This window comes from Peromyscus leucopus, chromosome 6 (assembly GCF_004664715.2).
Source record: "Peromyscus leucopus breed LL Stock chromosome 6, UCI_PerLeu_2.1, whole genome shotgun sequence".
Classification (NCBI taxonomy): Eukaryota; Metazoa; Chordata; class Mammalia; order Rodentia; family Cricetidae; genus Peromyscus; species Peromyscus leucopus.
This window is the reverse complement of record NC_051068.1, coordinates 71,247,944-71,268,820: the sequence shown is the minus strand read 5'-3', so window position 1 is coordinate 71,268,820 and position 20,877 is coordinate 71,247,944. Positions and strand designations below refer to the sequence as shown.

The window sequence follows — 20,877 nt, the reverse complement described above, 5'->3', positions numbered from 1 at the left end:
AGTTGTCCCCTGACCCCCACACATTCAGCATGGCATGCATGAATGAACACACACACACATGCATGAGCACATGCACACATACACACATCAATGGAAATTTAAAAATAAATGTCTGGCGTTGGTCTCTTGAACCAGTAGTACTGATCCATACCCACGCAGCATCCATCTCTGCATCTGTACAATTAGAAGTCAATGCTTCTGTTCCTTCCCCTAACATCACATACCGCTGGCGTCCACAGACCTCTGCTGCAGCCCAGCAAGGAGGGAGAGAGGAGGAAGAGGAGAAGGAGCACGTGTGTGTGGTGTGGTTTAGGTGTTAACCCAAGGAAGTGCTAGTAATTCTTTCTAGACGCTAACACTTCCGTCTATTCTGAGGGCAGCTTTATACGGCCATCTATGGTACTTGTAAGGAGGAAGAGGACCACCACCAGCTCCTTGAACACTAACAGTTCTCCTATTGCCTGTTAGAACACAAGGATGCCACCTTTAAGGTCTCCCTGTGGCTCTCTGGAACAGAGTTAAAAGAACCCGTGATGGGACTCGCCAGCTCTTGACTGGCATCCTCCATGCTCCTGGCCACACATGGCTGTGTTGAACTCAATTCCGTGATGGGAAACTCCTCACCACCCCTAGGAGGTAATAAAAAGCCAGACCTCTCCTTTGTTCTGTTCTCAGAGAAAGCTCGGAGAGCTGACCTCTGAAGAGGCTCCTCTAGCCTCCCCGGCCATCCTTTTCATGTGGTTGGCTCATTCATTCACTCGTTCATCCATTTTCTCTCTCTCTCCTGGCTTCAAAGGGAAACCTGTCCTTCCCTTTAAGATCCCACCGTGTCTGACTCTCCATACATCTCGCTGTCTAATGTCCCCACTCCCACCCCAGGCCCCATCATGGCCTCGAGACCCTCTTTCATCCTAATAAACCTCATTCCTGACGGGACTATGTATCAGCTTCCTCTCCAAGCCGATTGCTGCTTGGTTTCTTATATATTCACCATTATCTTGCAGTTTGTCATGAAGAAAACATTCTTTCCATAAAGCTAACAAACCACTCGCTGTATGCATCAGCACAAGAGCCCAGTGAGGAAACTGTGAATTTGGACTTTTTAGGTTAATTTGTGTGTGTGGACATACACACATACACATACACGCACACTCACATGCACACACACATTATAACATGCATGTGGAGGTCAGAGTTGGTTCTCTCCCCCTACCAAGTGGGGCTCTGGGGATTGAACCCAGGTCATCAGGCTTGGCAGCCAGTGAACCAGCTCACCAGCCCTCATCTTTTGTTTAACACTATTTTACCATTAATAGATTAAAAAATACCAAGGTTCTTTGGCCCTCAACACTACTGTGTTTAATAATACAGATGTTTAATAATACTCTCTCTCATGGTTTTAATTTCTATCTCTTGTGTAACCTCTGAAAACCATGTTAAATTGTCAAATAGCCTTCTCCTTTGTCTTCCACCAAACACAGCCCACCATCAGTCCTCTCCAGGACCAGAGAGAATGTGGACAGGGGCAACACTAGTGTTCGGTGATGAGCTAACACTCACCTCAGGGCCCTTTCTCGTACTAAAGCTGATTTCTGAAAAGATGCGTCAGCATCTTTCCTGAACCTACCAACCTCTTCTTCTCTGTTTAATAATTAGAGATGGAGCCAACAAGCTGGCCGGTTTCCTAGGAGAAACACTAAAGAATTCCAGTGGACAGGGCAGCATGGTGCATTCCTCTGAAACCACAGAAACAGAGCCTCTAAGACTTTCCAAGGGTCGGGGATTCTCAAGTATGTCCTTCGTGGCATAGGTCAGGGGCACATCTTAGGACAAGTGAGACTAGGCTTCAACTGAGAGTATTATAATGTCACAGGAGGGCAGAGTTTATACAGCTACTCTGGGGTTGTAACAGAGTTACAAAAGAGTTGTACAGAGTTGTAACAGAGCCTCCACACATAGCCTCTGTCTCTGCTTGTGGTAACAGATGCTAAAAATTTGTTGTATTTTTGGCTTCTCTGGGCCATAAAAAGATATCAGTCTCACTCAATGTAGCTATCATGAAGAACCTCCTCCCCTCCATCTTCACCCCTAAGGGAGCTATAAAAGAATAATGAAGCCAGGCAGTGGTGGTGCACACCTTTAATTCCTATACTCAGGAGGCAGGGACAGGCAGAACTCTGTGAGTTTGAGACCAACCTGGTCTACAGAGTGAGTTCCAGGACAGGCTCCAAAGCTACACAGAGAAACCCTGTCTTGAAAAGCCAAGGGAATACAAAACAATGAAGAGGCATCAGCCCTTGAACCCCTGACCTCAAAGGGCCAGCCTGACACACACTAGGGAAAGAGAGCCTGGGACCCTACTCCATTCAGCCCTTGCTGATGTCCAAAGTCCGGATCTCTCTTTGGACAACTGCAGAGAAAGATTTGGACTGGAGAGGAAGGAAGAGAGAGTGGCGTTGCTGTGGACATTCCTAACGACTGCAGAGAATGTCGTTAACAACCTCGGTCCTCCGGAGGCCATTGCTCACCCCGCCCCCAGCTCACCGTGGATGGTTTTCAGAGAGAAGCCGAAGCTGCTGCCCTCCTTCACCAGGTAGCAGAGCCGTGGCTGGGCGCACGTCTCCACTGCCCCATTCATCACAGGACCTGGTTTCTTATCACTCAAAGCTGCCTCCCTCTGGCTCGGATCCAATTCTTTCAAGTCCACCTGTTTTTTTATAGCCTTCTCGTAGGAGTCTCCATCCAAAACCAGCAGAGTCACTGAATTCCCGCTCTTTCTGACCAGATCCACCACCTTTAAAGGAAGGAGAAATGTTAAAAGGCTACCGTGTCCTGATAACCACCTCCCGCCCCCCCCACCAGCTGCAGGAGGAAGGTGTTCGTCACGTGTCACAGGTCTGCCAGCTGACCTGACACCCATACCCTGAGCAGAGGGGTACCAGACACCTTCACCCCAATACTCCTAATACATAGGGGAGGATTAGACTGGGACCCTGGCCCTGTGGGGATCCAGGAAGCCCTTACAAGGACTGGTCTTTCCCAGAAATGAATGCTCAAGACCAGTGGCTCTCAGCCTGTGGGTCGCGACTCCTTGGGGACTGAATGACCCAACCCTTTCACAGAAGTCATGTATCAGATGCCCTGCACATCAGATATTTACAATTCATAACAGTAGCAAAATTACAGTTATGAAGTAGGAACGAAAATAATGTTATGGTCAGGGGTTCCTACAACATGAGGAACTGCATTAAAGGGCCGAAGCGTTAGGGAGGTTGAGAGAACACAACAGGGCTTCTCAGGTCTGTGTGTATGTGGGGGCGGGGGGGGGGTGCATGGTATAGAGAAAGGGGAACGATACCCAAGTGGGTCAAGGCCCACCTCTCCCATATATCCACTGCATGAGTGTTAACAAGCTAAGTCACCTACACACGGCTGCCTCGTCTGTGCAGTCACACATGCCTCACAGGCTTGTGCTGCGAGCTCTAGCTTATTCAGATAGAATTGTCTAGCAAATGGGCAATGCATGTTTGACCTGACACTGTTATAGTAGGACATTTTTTAATTGATTGATTGGGGGTTCTATAACAGGGCACATGCCATAGCACATGCATGTGAACACTTAGGGAAATCAGTTCTCTCCTTCCACCATGTAAGTCCCAGGAATTGAACCCAGGTCATGAGGCTTGGCAACAAGCACCTTTACCCACTGAGCCACATAGCACTTTTTACAATTCTCAGTTCATTATAGGCAATTAGACCGGCCAAACATAAAATATGATAGATCCTTGCCAATGGCAGCCACAAGAGAACCAAGCTCCACTGACCCCCCCCAAAATCATAGTGAGCAGAGATGTGGAGGCTGAAGAGGTGCTAGAACCCCAAGTGTCTATTCACCTGTGTGTGCTCTTCCTTGTCAACAAAGACACCATTGATCCTGAGAACTCTGTCCCCATCCAGGAGCCCTGCTTTCTCTGCGGGGCTTCCCTTCTCAATCACCCGGACCAGGTGGCCATCAGTGTCCTTCTCAATGCGCAGGAAGAAGCCGTAGTTCTGGCCCTCTTGTTTGGACAATTTACACTCTCTGGGGCTGAAGGTGGAGGCCATTTCTGTGAGGAAAAACAAATGGATAAATCCTCAGGCAAGGAAATCTAGTTGGAGCATGCAAGCCTGGGAGCCTCCACATAGTCTCTGTCTCTGCTTGTCCATTCTGCTGTGTAGCAACGCTGGGGCCCCAGGGAGCCTTTGCACAGAGCATGCTCCCGATCTCCAAATCGATTCCCCAAGAATGGCCTGTTTACCTGAGTTTCAGACCCATGTATTCAACTGCATACATAACACACGTGCCCTAACTTCAGTAGCTCCAACAAGCTCATCTCTGTCCCCTGCCCTAAAGAGGTTAAGTCTAAAAACACATGATCCACAAAGTTTAAGAGACCAAATCTACCTTCTTTAATTACCACACAAAATAAAAGGTTTCATTTGTGTATGTGTGCTGGGGTTTTGTTGCTGTTGTGTGCATGCGTGCGTGCCCATGTGTGTAGAAATCAGAGGTCATGTCAGGTGTCTTTCTCAATGCCTCTCCACCTTATTGAGACAGAGTCTCTCAATGGACCTGGAGCTCACAGATCTGACCAGAGTAGCTGGCAAGCAGATCCAGCTGTCCTCCATCTCTGCCTCTTCAGCATCAGGACTGCAGACACACACCCCTACGCCCATCCTCTTACAGGGTCTCTGGGGATCCAAACCCCTGTCCCCGAGCTTGCAGAGTGAGCACTTTGATGAACGAGTCTGTCTTCCCAGCCCCCGGAAGTTTCCTAAGACATTCTCACACGAGTGCTCTGCCCATGTCCATCTCTAGGAAGCACGCTTGCACTCAAATAGCTATGAGCCTTTCAGGTTCTAGATGTTGAGGATAAACCTGTGATGAATAAGAGAAGCTACACGCTGCCTTTCTAACCTGGGAAAGTATTTTTTCATAATTATATTTTTAAAACAAAATGTGGTGTATGCCATACTGTGGAAGAACGGAGAGGTACAGGCTGACACACAGAAGGGTCTTTGGGAAGGGGGAATGGGCTGAGGAGAAATAAGACTTCTCCTTGGAGAAATGACTTTCAAGGAGTGGGAGTCAGGTGAGGCAGGACAGGACAAGGCAGGCTTCAAACAACTGAGAGAAAGAAAAGAGAGAGAGAGAGGGAGGGAGGGAGGGAGGGAGGGAGGGAGGGAGGGAGGGAAGGAAGGAAGGAAGGAAGGAAGGAAGGAAGGAAGGAAGGAAGGAAGGAAGGAAGGAAGGAAGGAAGGAAGGAAGAAAAGCCAGGCCTCAGAGCTGGCTGTCGTGTCGATAATTCAATAGAAAAGATGTGTGCACCCCTGACTTGTACAAAAAACCTAAGAAAATGCAGTGGGGCCCACCACAAAAATATGTGAGAGAGGGCCTTGGGAAGTAGGGTTCAGCCGCACAGAACAGCAGGGTACACGGGAGACACGATCAAAATACATGGCACATACATAGGAAACAGAAATAATAAATGAGGGAGAGAAATGGCTGTAGGCGATACACAACTTCTAGTCAGAGTAAAGTAAGACGGCACGTGGGTTAAGGCTCTTCTTACCAAGGCCGCTTCTGTCCCCACCCAGCGTGCCCTCCGGCCACTACAGGAAGGGGGCTGGGAACAAGAGGAGAAAAGGAGTGTGTGAGCAACAGTTGGGGCCTTACTGCTAAAGGAGACTGCTAGGGGCTCCCAGCTCTGCACTGTGCCTTCCTAGGACAGTGGGGGCCGCCCAGTCAAGGGAAGCAAAGGGCTGAGACGGCTGCAGCCAGCTCCTCTGCATTCTCCTCATCACTGCCCCTGCTTGTGAGCATGTCCCTTTGCTCCAGAAGGACAGGAAGATGTGGCTATAAAAAACAGAGGAGCAGAATGAAGAACAGGCAACAATATGCTGCAGGCTTCCTAGAAGCCTTGCTGTGGCGATTCAAGATGCCACTGGTGCCCAGAGAGGGGCAGCACAAACAGGCAGGCAGATCTCCACTACCTGTGGCTCGGCCACCCCAAGGGTTCGTTCTCTCTCTCTCTCTCTCTCTCTCTCTCTCTCTCTCTCTCTCTCTCTCTCTCTCTCTCTCTCTCTGCAAAGATGAGTGTGAAAATATGTGGTTAAAAAAAAACAAAACACCTCAAGCAATGGGCCCCATCAGACACCAAGAGGAGAGAAAAGCGAAGCCTCGCACACACACCAGTGGCCATCACCTACACCTTGGGCGAGTGCAGCAGCTCTCCCACATCAAAAGGCTCAACCCGGAAAGGGCCCCATGGGGAGGAAGGGGCCAAGTGCAGGCGTCACCAGGCAGCTCTCCTCACTTGCAGGCACCGCTTCCAGTCTGTTCTGACATGGACTTTGGGAACTGCTCTTTCTGCCCAGCCTGCACACATCACGTCAGTTCCCACCGCATCCAAGCTCCTCTCTAGACCCCTATCAGTTCTCAACTCCCCGGGGCTGAAATGCCTTGAAGGGATTGGTCAAAGCCTCTTTGATCCTTCAGGGAACCTTGGGCAACCTCATCCACATGCTTGCAATTCAGAACGCGCCTTTACAGCCAGAATAAAGGCTGCTGGATTCTGTGCGTTCATCAAAAGAAGAGGCTGTGTTTGTGGTCAACAGATGGATGTTTATTCTTAAGGCACCCACCTTAAAACTCAGCTGTCTCACACCCTGGGGTAGCCACCCCAGGATCCCTCCTCGCTTCCTCTGCAGGCCAAAGATGAAAAGTGAAATCCTCCCCTAGAGGAGGCTGCACTGGGGGATGTTTTTCCCATCTCACTGGAGACCCAAAAGCCCAACATGCCAAAAAGACACGAGTTCACTTTCTTGGCAACAATCTCAGGCTGTGTCTTGTTTGGGTGGCCGCTCAAAGTTGCTAAAGAGCCAGACTGAGAACAGTGAGACCTGCACCCGAGGCTTTGAAGAGTCTCAGGTACATGAGGTCACCATTTCTTCCCACGGCTGTGCTTGAAGACAGGGTTAGAGTCAGTCCCCAGCAGCAGCAATTCTGAAATGTCATCGTCCCTACAGGGAGACGTTGGTGCTGCCAGCTCTGTCCGTTTCCTGCCACTAACGGACTAACGCTCCATCCATCAGCAGGTGTCCCCTACATACATTAGATAGTGAATACCATCACCCCAGCCAAGCCACCCAGAACTCCAAATGCCTGCTCTTACCTGGGACCCCCTGGGGCACACAATTCTTTCCGTGACAGTATTGTAGAATGCCAGTTCACTCTGGCGTCTAAGGGGCCCTGCTCCATTCCACCTCCATTCCCGATTCCGTCTAGTCCACATCCTGGTTTTATGTGGCTCCTGCATCGGTCAGGGTCTGTCATTTTAGCACGTCTGAGTCACTGCTGTGTGAGATGTCTGGACTCTGAGCTCTGGCCTAACTAGGAGAACACTGTGCTTAAGGATCTGTTTCCTGCTTCTTCAACGCCCCCCCCCCCTTCCCCAGACCATCTACTTCTTGATGAGGAACTCTGAGGGCCAGGCCTTGATGGTGGGTATGCAGGTAATTTGTGAAGACATGGAGATTTCTAAAATATGCTGAAGTGGCTCCATTCCCAGTTATCCAAAATACGGAAGATGAAAGGAAGCCGTGACCCTTGAATTCTCTGAGCTGACATGGAAAAGTCAATTCTTGGCAACAAAGTTACTTGTGTGTGGGAAAACAATAAAGGCCTGGACAGGCAGACAGGGAAGGACCAGGGCCCTGGACAGGCAGACAGGGAAGGACCAGGGCCCTGGACAGGCAGACAGGGAAGGACCAGGGCCCTGGACAGGCAGACAGGGAAGGACCAGGGCCCTGGACAGGCAGACAGGGAAGGACCAGGGCCCTGGACAGGTAGACAGGGAAGGACCAGGGCCCTGGCTAGGCAGACAGGAAGGACCAGGGCCCTAGACAGGCAGACAGCAAAGGCTTAGAAGTCTTTGTCCATTACTCTTCTTGATAACGTTACTCTTTAGACTCCATTTGCTTCCCAAACATTTGGATTCTTCCTGTCCAGAAAGAATGATACACCTAGGTTCAGAAGATAAGCTCAGAGCACTTTGCAAGTTAGGAAGATGGGGAAATGAACAGAGAGACATTAGGAGGCTCCTGTCAGGGGTCAGAGTAGAAAGGATTCAAACTGCTAGGCTTTTCCCACAGAAAAGAAATAGCTCACAGGCCCCAAAGACAGCTCCTAAGCCCAAGGCAGACCAGGGCTTCTCAGCTCACACCCTCCCCACAGAGCCTTAGGTTAGTACTCTTCACTAGTCTCTACACAGCAAGCCGGAAGCCAGAGCTGGAAGCTGTGCCTAAAGAGGTCAAGACCACTGCGGCCCAAATAGCCAGCAGGTTCAGCTCAGTTGCAAAGGCTAAAAGCTGGGTCTTGCTTTGGCCTCGGTGTGTGTGTCTAGGGGTGGAAGCTGCGGGCCTTTCCCCTGAAGGCTGTTTGGAGGAAGGGAAGACACTGTTTCCATTGCTCCTGCTGTGTGGGGGGCTTGTGGCAAGGCCTGCCTGTCCTCTCAGACTGTTCCAGGCAAAACCCCATCTGAAGCCTCCGTTCCATGATAATGTTTCACGTAGGTGGAAATGTCCCAAGAAATGTCACAGGCATGAGTGCTCATGAGCCAAGCCAGACAGAAGCGGAGGAAGAGGTGTTTAAAGCCACTTAAATGTCAAGACCACAGACTGTGCTCTAGACAGAGGCATGACCATGGGATTCCCCGAAACATCTCATGCTCAAAAACACCAGAGCCAGGCGTGGAGGCGCACACCCTTGATCCCAGCACTTCAGAGGCAGGTGGATCTCTGAGTTCAAGGCCAGCCTGGTCTACACAGCAAGAGCCAAGTCACATAAGGGCTCAGAGATGGGTGCTGGCTCTTGCCTTATAAGCATGAGGACCTGAGTTTGATCTCTGGTGTGGTGGTTTGCATAAGCATGGCCCCAAAGACTCACGTGTTTGCATGCTTGGTCCATAGGGAGAGGCACTATTAGGAGGTGTGGCCTCGTTGGAGTGGGTGTGGCTTTACTGGAGGAAGTGTGTCACTAGGGGGTGGGCTTCGAGGTTCACTCTTTCTCCCTGCTGCCTGCCAATCCAGATGTAGAACTCTCAGCTCCTTCTCCAGCACCACATCTGCCTGGGTGCCACCATGCTCCCCACCATGATGATAACGGACTAAACCTCTGAACTGAAAGCCAGCCCCAATGAAATGTTTTCCTTTATAAGAATTGCTAGCTGGGCGGTGGTGGCGCACGCCTTTAATCCCAGCACTCGGGAGGCAGAACCAGGCGGATCTCTATGAGTTCGAGGCCAGCCTGGGCTACCAAGTGAGCTCCAGGAAAGGCGCAAAGCTACACAGAGAAACCCTGTCTCGAAAAAAAAAAAAAAAAAAAAAAAAGAATTGCTGTGGTCATGGTGCCTCTTCACAGCAATAGAAATCCTAAGACACCCGGGAACTGTTGGTATGGTAGCATACACTTGTAACTCCAGGGCTGGGAAGCCTGCTCCAGGCCAGTGAGAAGCGCTCATCTCAAAAAAAAAAAAAAAATCACTGAGGGTTGACCCCATCTTCATATATGCACACCTGTACATGTACACCTGTACACACCTATACACGTGCACAAGCACATGCACTTAAATATCAAAAAATCTGGGTGTTTTTTTTTTGTTTTTTTTTTTTTGTTGTTGTTTTTGTTGTTTAATTCCTGTGAGCTTCTGCCCCCCGAGTGCTGGGATTAAAGGCATGCACCACCACTTACGGTCTTATTTTGGTTTTGTTTGGAGTTTGTTGTTTTGTGGTGCTCAGGTTCAAACCCAAGGCCCATGCTCTACCAATGCATTTGCCCCAAGCAAATCCTTCTTCAAAGGAAGCAAAATAAATAGCAAGCCCTGGATCAAAAGTCACAGCATCCTCTTCTCATCCCCGGGAGTTGTCCAGCCCTGCCCAAACCATGCCAGCTGGCTTCATCTGTGCGATAGACAGGCCAATCAAAACTGTATAAACCCGACGGCCATCATGTGTCACTAACAGCAACAAATCACACCTGTGAAATCTCAGTGCTGGGCTGGAGAGAGGCCTCAGTGCTGAAGGGCACTGGCTACTCTCCCAGAAGACCAGGGTTCAATTTCCAGCACCCACATGGTCGCTCACAACATCTGTAACTCCAGGTCCAGGGGATCTGTTGCCCTCTTCTGGCCTCCAAGGATATCAGGCACACTTGTGGTACACATACATACATCCATGCAGGGGATACACACAGTTAAAATAAATAATTCAGTGACAGGTAAGGGATATCATCCCAATGCTCATGGTCACCCACAAATTAAACCTCAATCCCAGAATCATCTGTACAGAGTCATAAAATATATACTTAGTCCCTGCCTCGCAGCTTTTGGGCCCAGATTTTTAGGCATATGTAAAAAAAAAAAAAAAAAAAAAAAAACCACTAGACTTTGACATCACCCCACATCACTTGACTCCTTTCCCTTCAGGGACAGCTGGGTCACAGAAGGATGTCATGGCTGGGTGAACTATTAACAGTCAGTCACCCAGAGCTCACCTTTAATCCCTTAAGCAGCCCTGGTGGCAGTCCGGCGAGGAGAGGCCCCTGATGACCAACACCCTGAGGTCTGCCTAGTGTCGGACGTGGCGCCTGGACCAGGAATTCATGGCGATCTGGAGTCCATGCCTGCTGTCCTCTTCTCCGCTCGACAGCGCCGAGCAGTTCTGAGCCAGGCAGCCACAGACTCAAACAGCTGAAAACTGCTTTTAACTTGGGGATTTTGAGAGAACTCTGATGCTCCCTGAAAGGAAGCTAGCCAGGCTTCCTAGTGAACACCTTCAATCCCAGCACTCAGGAGGCGGGGGGCAGCCAGAACGCGGAGCTGAAGGCCACCTGGTCGGTACAGGGCATTTCACACCATCCAGGGCTACATATTAACATCTGGGGGGCAAGGGGTGGGGGGCGGGCAGCTAATGCCACCCCTCTCCTCCCTCACCCAGCTGCACTCAAGTCTGAGAAACCCAGCCAGCCGTGACGAAAACTGACCCTCCTTCAGCTTCTTGCCACATCCCAGTCTCTTCCTTTGCCCCACATAACGCTCCTTCAGTCAGCATGCTCAGGCAGGGTAGGTCTGTTTCGAACTGCAAACTTAACTCCTTCAGTTTTCCATTACAAGCCCACACCCCATTCGTGTGTTTGCACCGTGTCTACCCTACATTAATACATAAAGCTGCCCAGTGCTCCAGGGATTCGGAGTCAGTTAGGTTAGAGGAGAGGTCTGATAGAAAGCTAATTCCCACAGGCTGGAGAGATGACTCAGTAGTTAAGAGGGCTCACTGGCTACGCTACCACAGGATCTAGGGTTCAATTCCCAGCACCCACATGATGGTAACTCCAATTCCAGGGAATCTGACACCCTCTCCTGGTATCCAATGGGCACCAGACATGCATGTAATACACAAACATATATGCAGGCAAAACACCCATACACAAAATAAAATACAAATTAAAAAGAAAAAAAAATTCACCACTACAAGCAGAGTATAAATGCGTAAGAGCTGTGCCTTGGGACAAATGAAGGAATACTTCGTGAATTAATGAGGCGTTGACTCTGACAACAGATGGGCAGGATTTCGACAGCGGTAGGTAGAGGGAGGCTGTTTGGGACAGAGAATGGTATGGCTATAGGCCATGGGAAAGTCCTTGGGCGTGCTCAAGGAAGAGCTAAAAAATCAAACCAAAGGGAGCCTGCCGGGAAGAACTTCGTGTCCAGCCCATGGTATCTGGCTGTGGTCTGGCGGCATGGGACGTGGACTGGAGCAGACACCCTGGAGGCAGGCCAGCCAAGAGGCTGCTGCAGCGACCCGCTCAGGTGATAAGGGCCTGCCGTGACCTGGAAACCCTGACGATAGAATGAAGGGCCAGGTGGAGGACCCACACAGCGCACTAAGCAATAGGTTGCATTCATCAACCCTGTCCCTTCAGATTTCTCCATGCTGAGATGGCGTCAGCCACAGCAGGTGTGGCGACACAGGCGTCCGGATGTGCGCGCTGCCAGGACCGGCTTGCGAGGAGGAGCTGCCGGAATGCAGCACACGGCATCTGGGCCGCACACTTCTCCTCTGGCCCCTGCTCGCTCCCACACTGGCACTCTCCAGCCGTCCGCTTAGCCTCTCTGCTCCTCCATGCGGGCTGGTTTTTATAATTCGCCTTGAATTTCTTACCCTCCCCGTGTCCTCTACAAATCAGCTCTGGTATCGGCGCCCACCTTGCAGCTGGTGGCCCCCTTTCTAGCATGGACTGAATGATGGCCCTGCCTGGGGCCATAATCTCCGACGGGACCACCTTCGGAGCTAGGGACTTTAAAGTGGCAGTTCAAGTTAAATGAGATCTGGAGGAGACCAAATCTAGCAGGGCTGATGTCCCTTTCGAAAGAGGGCGAGAACCCGGGGATGCCCTTGCGCTCTGAAAACAAGACCATGCCAGGACACAAGGAGAAGGCAGCCATCAGGAACGCCGAGGACAGGGACCTGAGAGGGCCCAACCTTAATGACACCTTTATCTTGTTCTTCTGACCTCTAGACCTTCAAGAAAATGACACTCCGTAGAATTTGACCAGCCTGTAGAAGTCTATGACAGCGGCCCTAGCACCTTCTGCCTCCTCATGAGGTAGGACTCCAAGGACCCCAGTATGGCACAGCTTTCGACAGGCATGGCGACACACTCTTTTAATCCTCACATTTGGGGGGCTCATCAGGAAGGGCATGAGTTTGTGGCCACAAACCTAGCGCTTAGTGCTCGGTGTGGGTCCTCCACCAGGCCCTTCATTCTATCATCACAGTTTCCAGGCCAAGGCAGGTCCTTATCATTGCACCAGCCTCTTTGCTGGCTGCCCCCAGAATGTCTGCTCTAGTCCACTCCCCGCGGCACCGGACCACAGACTGGGATACATCGTGAGACCTTGTGTCATAGAAATACAGTGGTACAATTGAAGAATGGGGTGGCAATGTCAGCGTGTGGCGACTTTAATGCAGGAGGCACAGCAGAAGCTCTCCGGTAGCTCTGGGGACTTGAACCGGAGTCCTGCTCCAGGGCAGCCTACATGGATGTGCCAAGCGAAGCCTGTGGGGAGAGTGTGACAGGAAGAGAGAGAAGCCTCAGGGAACGCCTAGCAAAAGGGAAAAGAAAGCCCCGGCCAGCGCCATGCAGAGAGGAATTCCAAGATAAGACATGTACACTGCTAAACGATGTCAAGAGAGGAACAAGAAAGAACAGGGAAGGCTGAGAAGACAGAGGCCAGGGGAAGCAGGAGGATACTGAACCGCAGACGCGTCTCAGAGTAGAAAACAGCAGCTGGGAAAGAGCTGACACACGCTTCCTTTTTTGTTGTTGGTGTTGTTTGAGACAAGGTCTCAATGCAGCCTTGGCTAGCCTGGAACTCCCTACGTAGACCAAGCTGGCCTTGAATTCAAAGACCTGCTTGCCCTGCCTCCCAAGCACTGGGATTAAAGTCGTATGCCACCGTGCCCAGCCAGGTGCTCCCCTTTTTAACCTTCACAAAACTGCCAGCACGTGGAATATATGGAGAACACAGGAAGTGAGTGAGTTTTGATGGATAGAATACTCAACCAGTGGATCACGGAGAAATGAGGTGGCGGGCAGGGAATGGAATAACATAGAATCCATTTCAATCTCTCCTGAATAGTAGCTGGAGATGTAAAAAATTAGGAACTTTAACAATGTGAAACCAAAGTGTCACACCAAAATATACAGCGGGGTCCAACAGATAAGCCAGTGACAGCAGCTCAAGAAGACTATTGATGGATAGCTGGGAACGCCCACGGGCGCGGGAACGCCCACGGGCGCGGGAACGCCCACGAGCGCGGGAACGAACGCCCACGGGCGGCTACCATGACACGGGAAGACATCACCAGCTAAGCCTACCCATCTCTCAGAGGAATCTGCAAGTCTAGATTTGTGTGAAATGCTCCCATATTTTAAAGAATTTGCACCCATTTCAAACTTTTAAGAAAGAACATGCTGGGTGGTGGTGGCACACGTCTTTAATCCCAGCACTCAGGAGGCAGAGGCAGAAGGATCTCTGAGTTCGAGGCCAGCCTGTTCTACAGAGCAAGTTCCAGGACGGGTTCCAAAGCTACACAGAGAAACCCTGACTCGAAACACCAGAGGAAAAAAAAAAGAAATAACATGTAAACCCAAACAAAACTGAGCCCATGGGTTGGCAGTTTGTGCAACCATGTCTGGAATATTACAAGTGATATTACTTCACTAGAGGAAATCAGGAAACTGAAAAAAATCTGTAGGAAACCGGTTTAAATAATCGTGTATCTTTATAGAAAATGTAGTTCGGTCAGCATGACTTATCGGCAATTTCACCATAATGTATGGCAGGTGCAGGGAGGGCTGGGGACTGCAGGTCGGTCGGTGCTGTAGTGTGACCTTGGCATGCTGAGGTTCTTGGCCATGACCATCAGCGTAAAGAAAAAATGACAGAATAAAAGTAACTTTTACCCTAGCTGGGGTCTGACATTTAGAAACAGAAGGCTGGTTGGTGAGGATTTCTAGATTGATGATCAGCCCAGAGCAGGGTGGTAGACGACAGAACCAACGTCAACTAGAAGGAAGACGGGGTGTTTGCAGGAGGATGGATGACCTAAGGCAGTATTCAAGAAGTGAATTAAGAAGACGACATCCAGGGCAAGTGACCGAATCCTCACTAAGGTTTATGGAAACTGAAAAGCCAACCCCACTGTGCCCAAAAGCACTGAGACAATGAAAGCCAGGAAATGGATGCCCGCCCCCCAAGTCCCAGCACCATCAAGGAATCAACCTGCTGTTGGACATTTAAAGCGAGTCAACTCTCTCTCTTTGTTGATGGTTAGTGGGAGGAAAGGATTGAATGCATTTTCCATTCAACAAGGAACCTTTTCTGAGACACGACCTCACTGTGTAGTCTAGCCTGACCTTGGGCTTCGGGATTCACCTGTATGTACCTGCTTCACAACGGCGGGGGCTTAAAGATATGTACCACAACATGCAGCTTCAACAGGGAACTCTTAATTTGTACCTGTTTTAGGAACCTAAGTAACAAGCCAGAAATGCCCAAACACAGACACCAAACTTGGGAGAGGAGAGGTTAAGAAGTCATGAAGATTCCTTATAACAGAGTATGAGGGTTACGCTCTATAATGGGAGCCTATAACCACAGCCATGTGGAGCTAATAATGTGTGGTTTTCTAACCACCTCCCCACAGCATTCTACTCTGGGTAAAATAACCAGAGTTAAACCGAGATCTATATAGCTCTGAACCCCAGAAAAACCCTTGCTAATGGTGAGGATGTAGGTAAGAATGGTGGTACCCTGGATGGAGACAGTGACACTCCAGACGGATGTTGAAATCTCCAGAGCAGAGTCTGGAGCATGGATGCTCACTCCACACGAGCCATTGGCCCTGACCTCTGGTGGGAGACCCGACACAGTGGTGTTCTTCTACAGCCCCAGAGAAGTGCTCCGATTCTCTTTTTGCTGTGGGGGAAGAGTGGGGACTGGAGGAGATGCAGGCACCCTGGATATCAGGCAAGGCCAGGTGTCATCCATCCACTCTCTCCCGATAGTCTCTGCAAAGCTAACCTTAGCCACTAGGAAGAGCGGATGCCTCTGTTCCCAGTGAACCACTCAGAGAACGCGGACACTCGCCCTGACCCCAGAGAATCCTGTCAGTCTGTGTATCCAGAGGCTGAGCTGAAGTGCTCAACATGGTCCCAAACAGAACACATGAACTCCAAGTGGAAGCCAGCAACCAGGGACCTGAAGAACATGTAAAGATGGAGAAGCTGGAGTGAGCAAAAACACTACTTTATACATTGATATCTGGCCCTCATGTGGACCCTGGTCACCAGGGGATACTTAGGGAATTGGTCCACTCAACCAGAAAGCATCATTGAATTTCCAAAAACTTTGGTAAAGGAAATAGGATAAACAGGGACTTTGCCTAGAGGTGGGAAATGGGGGCTATGGACAGCAATGGCCTCAGCAATGACAGCCCAAGGGTTGTCTTCTTTGCCTGTGTGATGGTCTGGGTATAGTCAACCTTTACATAAGCATGGCCATCTACTACCATTAGTCATAAGTACCTAGGCTCACCGGCATCTTATCTAATAGTAATTAGAAATCAATCGTGTGTTCAGAATTACAGAGATAGCAGAGTCTCTCCCTGTCGGCACCTATATAAATAGCTGATCCAGGAAGCAGTTTTACTGAAAGATAACAGTTCACAGGTCAGCTAGTGAATAATGTTTAACCCAGTCCCTGAGCCTGTGGAAGGGTCCTCCATTATATAACCCAGGACAGAACCATGAGTGGACAAACTGTCTGCTCCACCAAGGCAGAAGTGGGGGGGGGGGGGAGCAGGATCTATCTAGACCTGATTGACCTTCACTGACCTCCATGCTTGTTATAAAACCTGAGCACTTCAGCGAGAAGAGAGTCAACACCCCCAGAAGTTTAACCCAGTGCATCAGCCCACATGTACCTGAGAAGGTTACTCCTCCTGCATCCGTACTCACCTGTGTGACCCAAAAGAACAGAAGTTACTAGACCTCTGTGAGAAAAAAAAATTATATAGATAAATATATGTTGGTGGAGAATGTGGAGGGTAAGTCCAAATTTGCAGACAGGCTGTGCATTCCCTCTGGGGTCAACCCTGCTGGCAAAGAGCTTCCCACCCAGACAACCACATTCCTCTCTATCAGAGCCCAGCACAGGCTGCTTCTGCTAAGGGCGTTACAGAAATCTCACCGTGCAGCCAGAGAGACAGCTCAGCAGTTAACAGCACTGGCTGCTCTTGCAGAAGACCCAAGTTTGGTCCCAGTTGCTCACGTGATGGCTCACAACCATCTGTAATTCAACTAATGTCTTCCTCTGAGCCCCATGGGCACCGGGCACATACGCAGTGCATGTACATACATTCAGGCAAAGCATGCATACACACAACATAAACAAACTTTAAAACAGAAAGAAGCTGATACTGACAATCGTCTCTGGCAAACCACACAAAGGCACTTTGATTTCATCCTTCAAAGATAATTTACCTAGAGCGCATCTTATCATTTTGATGCAGGTGGCCGAGCTTAGGCCACCAGGGCCTTTGAAAAGCAACATCTGTGGGAACTCAACCAGTCAAGTGTATTTATGTGACTAATACCAAAACAGAAGGAAAAGCAAGGCCCCAAAGTACAGATTTGCTAACTGTGCCGCCCACTGTGGCAGTTGCTGTTTGGTCTTAGCTGGGGATAGATTTAAAATGCAGGGGACTCACGGAGGCATTCCACTGAGAAGTATCTAGACAGTAGTGATGACAGGCCCAGTGAGTAATTTTTATTTCTCCTTCATGATAAAGAATAAAATTTCTTCTACCAAAGGTCATTTGATCCGCCGGTACCTCGAATCCTCCCTACCGCAGGCTCCATAAATGATATTTTGTGCTATAATTACGGCAGGACTCCGGTCTGGGAGTTCAATGCCCTCCACATTTTGATTGCTCACCTAAGAGCTTCAGGGGCTGGGGGGAGAGAGAGATGGAGTCAAAATTGTGTGAGAACGTTGAGAGAAGACACCCTCACACTGTTGATGGAAACAGCTAAAGCCTCCTGGGGGTCAGCCCCCAAAACCAGCACGGCACTTGTTCTTTCCTTTTGTTGTTTTGTTTTGTCTTTTGCAGGATCTCACATAGCCCAGGCTTCAGACTTCCACTTCAGATTCTCTTGCTTCTACCTGAGTAACGTTCACAGGTGTGCACCACCACACCTGGTTTGCGTGTGCTGGGGGGTCAGACCCGGGACTTGTGCATGCTGGGTCAGCACACTCCCCAGTCCCTAAACCTGCATTTCTACCCACTTACGTTTTCCATACGCCTGGTCTAATGGCGGAGTCCTCCTGCCTCTAGATCAACTTTCCGACCAGCCAGCGTTTACCAGTCAGTCTCCAAAACATAACCAAAAAAACAAAAGCCTAGATTCCTGCTCAGGCATCAAGCACGTGCCTGCCGCTCTTTCAGAGGACCCAGGTGCTCTTTACCTCATTACCTCTGCTGCTCCTGAGGAAATACAAAGCTGGTCTCTGCATGACCACCCACACCCAGCCTGCCCTTTGTTCGTGCCACATGCTCTGCCTGGGTTGCCTTCCCCGGTGCTGACGACTCATTCATTGGAGGTGCCAAGTAAACATTTTTTCCACGTGAATGAATTCAAGTCCTTGCCAGGTCCAAGTCAGCATTCAAATCCTGCGTGACTAGCACACTCTGTAGGTTATCACTCCTCTTAAAGCATCCTTTTTATGTTCATCAAGGTACATTTTAGTACCTACAATGAGGCAGGTGTCAGGCTCAATCCAGATTAGGCAAGGCACTGTCCTGTCTCCGGAGAGCCCAGAATCCAGCGGAGAGACTTACAAAACACACCTACTAGCACCAACCCAGCCGCTCACTCAGCTCGTGAAAATGGGCTCTCGTTAAAGTAAACATGTACTGTCGAGGCTACCTGCCGTTTATGGGTACTGAATGAACTCTAGTGAGTCATTTTACGTGGTGGGGGACAAAAGACTCCAGACAGCTGAGTGGGTTTCACCTGGTTAGATATGCAGAGCCTAGTCTCAAATGTGAGGTCTGGGTTCCTTCTGCTTCCCAGCCTCAAGGGGTACACTGTGCTGTGGGATCTTGTAGGTAGAGTGGGAGGAACAAGCCGTCCCCAGGCAGAGGAGCACACACCTCTTCATGGAGGGTGAACGATACAGAATCACCTCAGTGCACACGAGGATGAAAGACAGAAAATGGGTCGGCTTAGGCAGTGAAGCACCTTAGACTCGAGCCCAAAGATTACAGGTGACATGTCAGTTGTTTGCATCAGTGTCCCCATCAAGATGAGCTGCCTGTGGACTAGGCGGAGCTCCTTGGGGTATTTTCACACCCCGTAAGTGTTCTGCAGAGCTGGTGGGAATCCCATGATTCCTGTTTGGGTTGGGAGGAGGTTGTTTTTGTTTTTTTAACTTTTTGTGTTTCCTTGGTTCCACCCAGCTTCATAAATAGTTATGTTTCTGGCCAGGTTCAGGTGGCGGCTGTTTCAAACCTAGAGCAAAGCTCACAGCAGCCAGCGGGTAGTCAGGACGCCATCCTTCCTACGACAAACCTCGGTCACCGCCGGGAGTCCTGTGTTCTCTGAATCATACACATCACAAGGGAACTAAAGACCATTGTGATGTGGCACGTGAGATTCACGAGCATTTAACTTTCCCAGCAGTAAGCACTGGGTCCCAGAGGCTCTGACAGTAATACACACGTGGTACCTGGAGCACAGGCTTCTAGTCCCGATGCCTGTGCTCTTCACCCCAACCCCAACCCCAGACAAGGGTTTCCCTGTGCAGCCCCGACTGTCCGGAACTCACTCTGTAGACCAGGCTGGCCCCGAACTCAGAGATCTGCCTGTCTCTGTGCTGTGATTAAATCCCCCATGCTGTGATTAAAGGTGTGCGCCACCAGCAGCTGGCCATGCTCTTCACCACTTGTCTAGGACGCCAACCAGGCAGGAAGATTAAGGAGAGCTGGTGGGTCTCTCCTGAAGAACCAAGGAAAGGAGTTGCCGAGAGCTGGCGAGAAGCCTGCCTGTCTCCATCTCACTGTTCACCCCATCTTCCACACAAAACTATGGAGTCAGCTAACCAAGATGTGAGCGGAGAAGCCCGTTTCCACGTTCAGACAGCCTGACAGGGGATCCAGGTTCCTCAGCCTCCTCTCCCAGGGAGTAGTGACCCAAACAACCCATGTCCCAGCTCCCTTCCCTCCCCTTCGGTCCCCCCAAACATGTAAGCATCTGTTCTAAGCCAGGAACGGTCTTAAGATCTGGAACCACAGCGGGTAGCAAAGGCAAGAGTTCTGCTCTCTGGAAGCTTAACCTCTAAGTAAACAACGATTTCTGACGACAGATCCTACGGAGTCATATAAGATGGTAACGAGATGGAGGGAGGCCTTATTTAGGAAGTCCCTTTTGGAAGGTAACGTTTGAATGCACCCTCAAATCACAGGAACCCACCTTCACAGCACAGATCCCCCTTATACAGGAAAGGGCCTTCGTGAACATCAAGTGCTGACTCTTTTTAGTTGTAGGTGAGAAATTAAAGGTTCAGTTACACAGGAAGACGCACAGACCAGGTCTCCAGTTGCATCCCGCTACTCCACAGCACAGCTGGATGCACTCATCTGAAGTACTTTCAATTCCCTCCAACACACTGTTGTTACTTTCAGAACAACCCTTGGCAAGTGATGTCTGACTTTCCTCCAACAAATAACAAAATCGAGGTGAGGAACGTATCTACTGACTTGTCATAAATGATTTAAGACCTCAGGTATTGTTTTCCCAGACCTGTGCCCTCTCCCTCAGGGGAGCAGCCGCTGCCTACCGAGTGGTCTAGGAACACACAACAGCATCAACAAGTTGATACAGCAGAGACCATACAAGAGTCAAAGACGAGAACAATTGCTCAGCCATAACCCACAATTCAAAGTCCCCCCCCCCCCGAGTTGTTTGGACATGAAAAAATATATAATATATGACTCTGAGTAGACGACCGTGGCCTGAGGCAGTCAGGGCCCTGTGACTGATGGATACAGGGTGATGGCTTTCTACAAAGCCACCCTGAGAGTCTCCGTAACTATAAACAACCCAGACCAGCAGTCGTCAGAGCTAGCCGGCCCTTAGGTAAAGGTCCTGATACTTAGGAAATGAGCTCCTCCCAAACATACCCCCCCACACAGAGGCATCTGCGGGAACTT

The 20,877-nt window shown here is 50.0% G+C and overlaps 1 protein-coding gene across 1 annotated transcript in view; it reads right to left on the bottom strand.

Annotated features, from left to right (window-relative positions):
• Pdzk1 (PDZ domain containing 1) overlaps positions 1-20,877 on the bottom strand; it is a 31,038-nt gene that overhangs the window by 9,769 nt on the left and 392 nt on the right. Inside the window, 2 exon segments of the mRNA XM_028854087.2 lie at positions 2,545-2,794; positions 3,895-4,106. Of these exon segments, the coding sequence (XP_028709920.1) occupies positions 2,545-2,794; positions 3,895-4,104 (460 nt within the window). The 5' untranslated portion in view covers positions 4,105-4,106.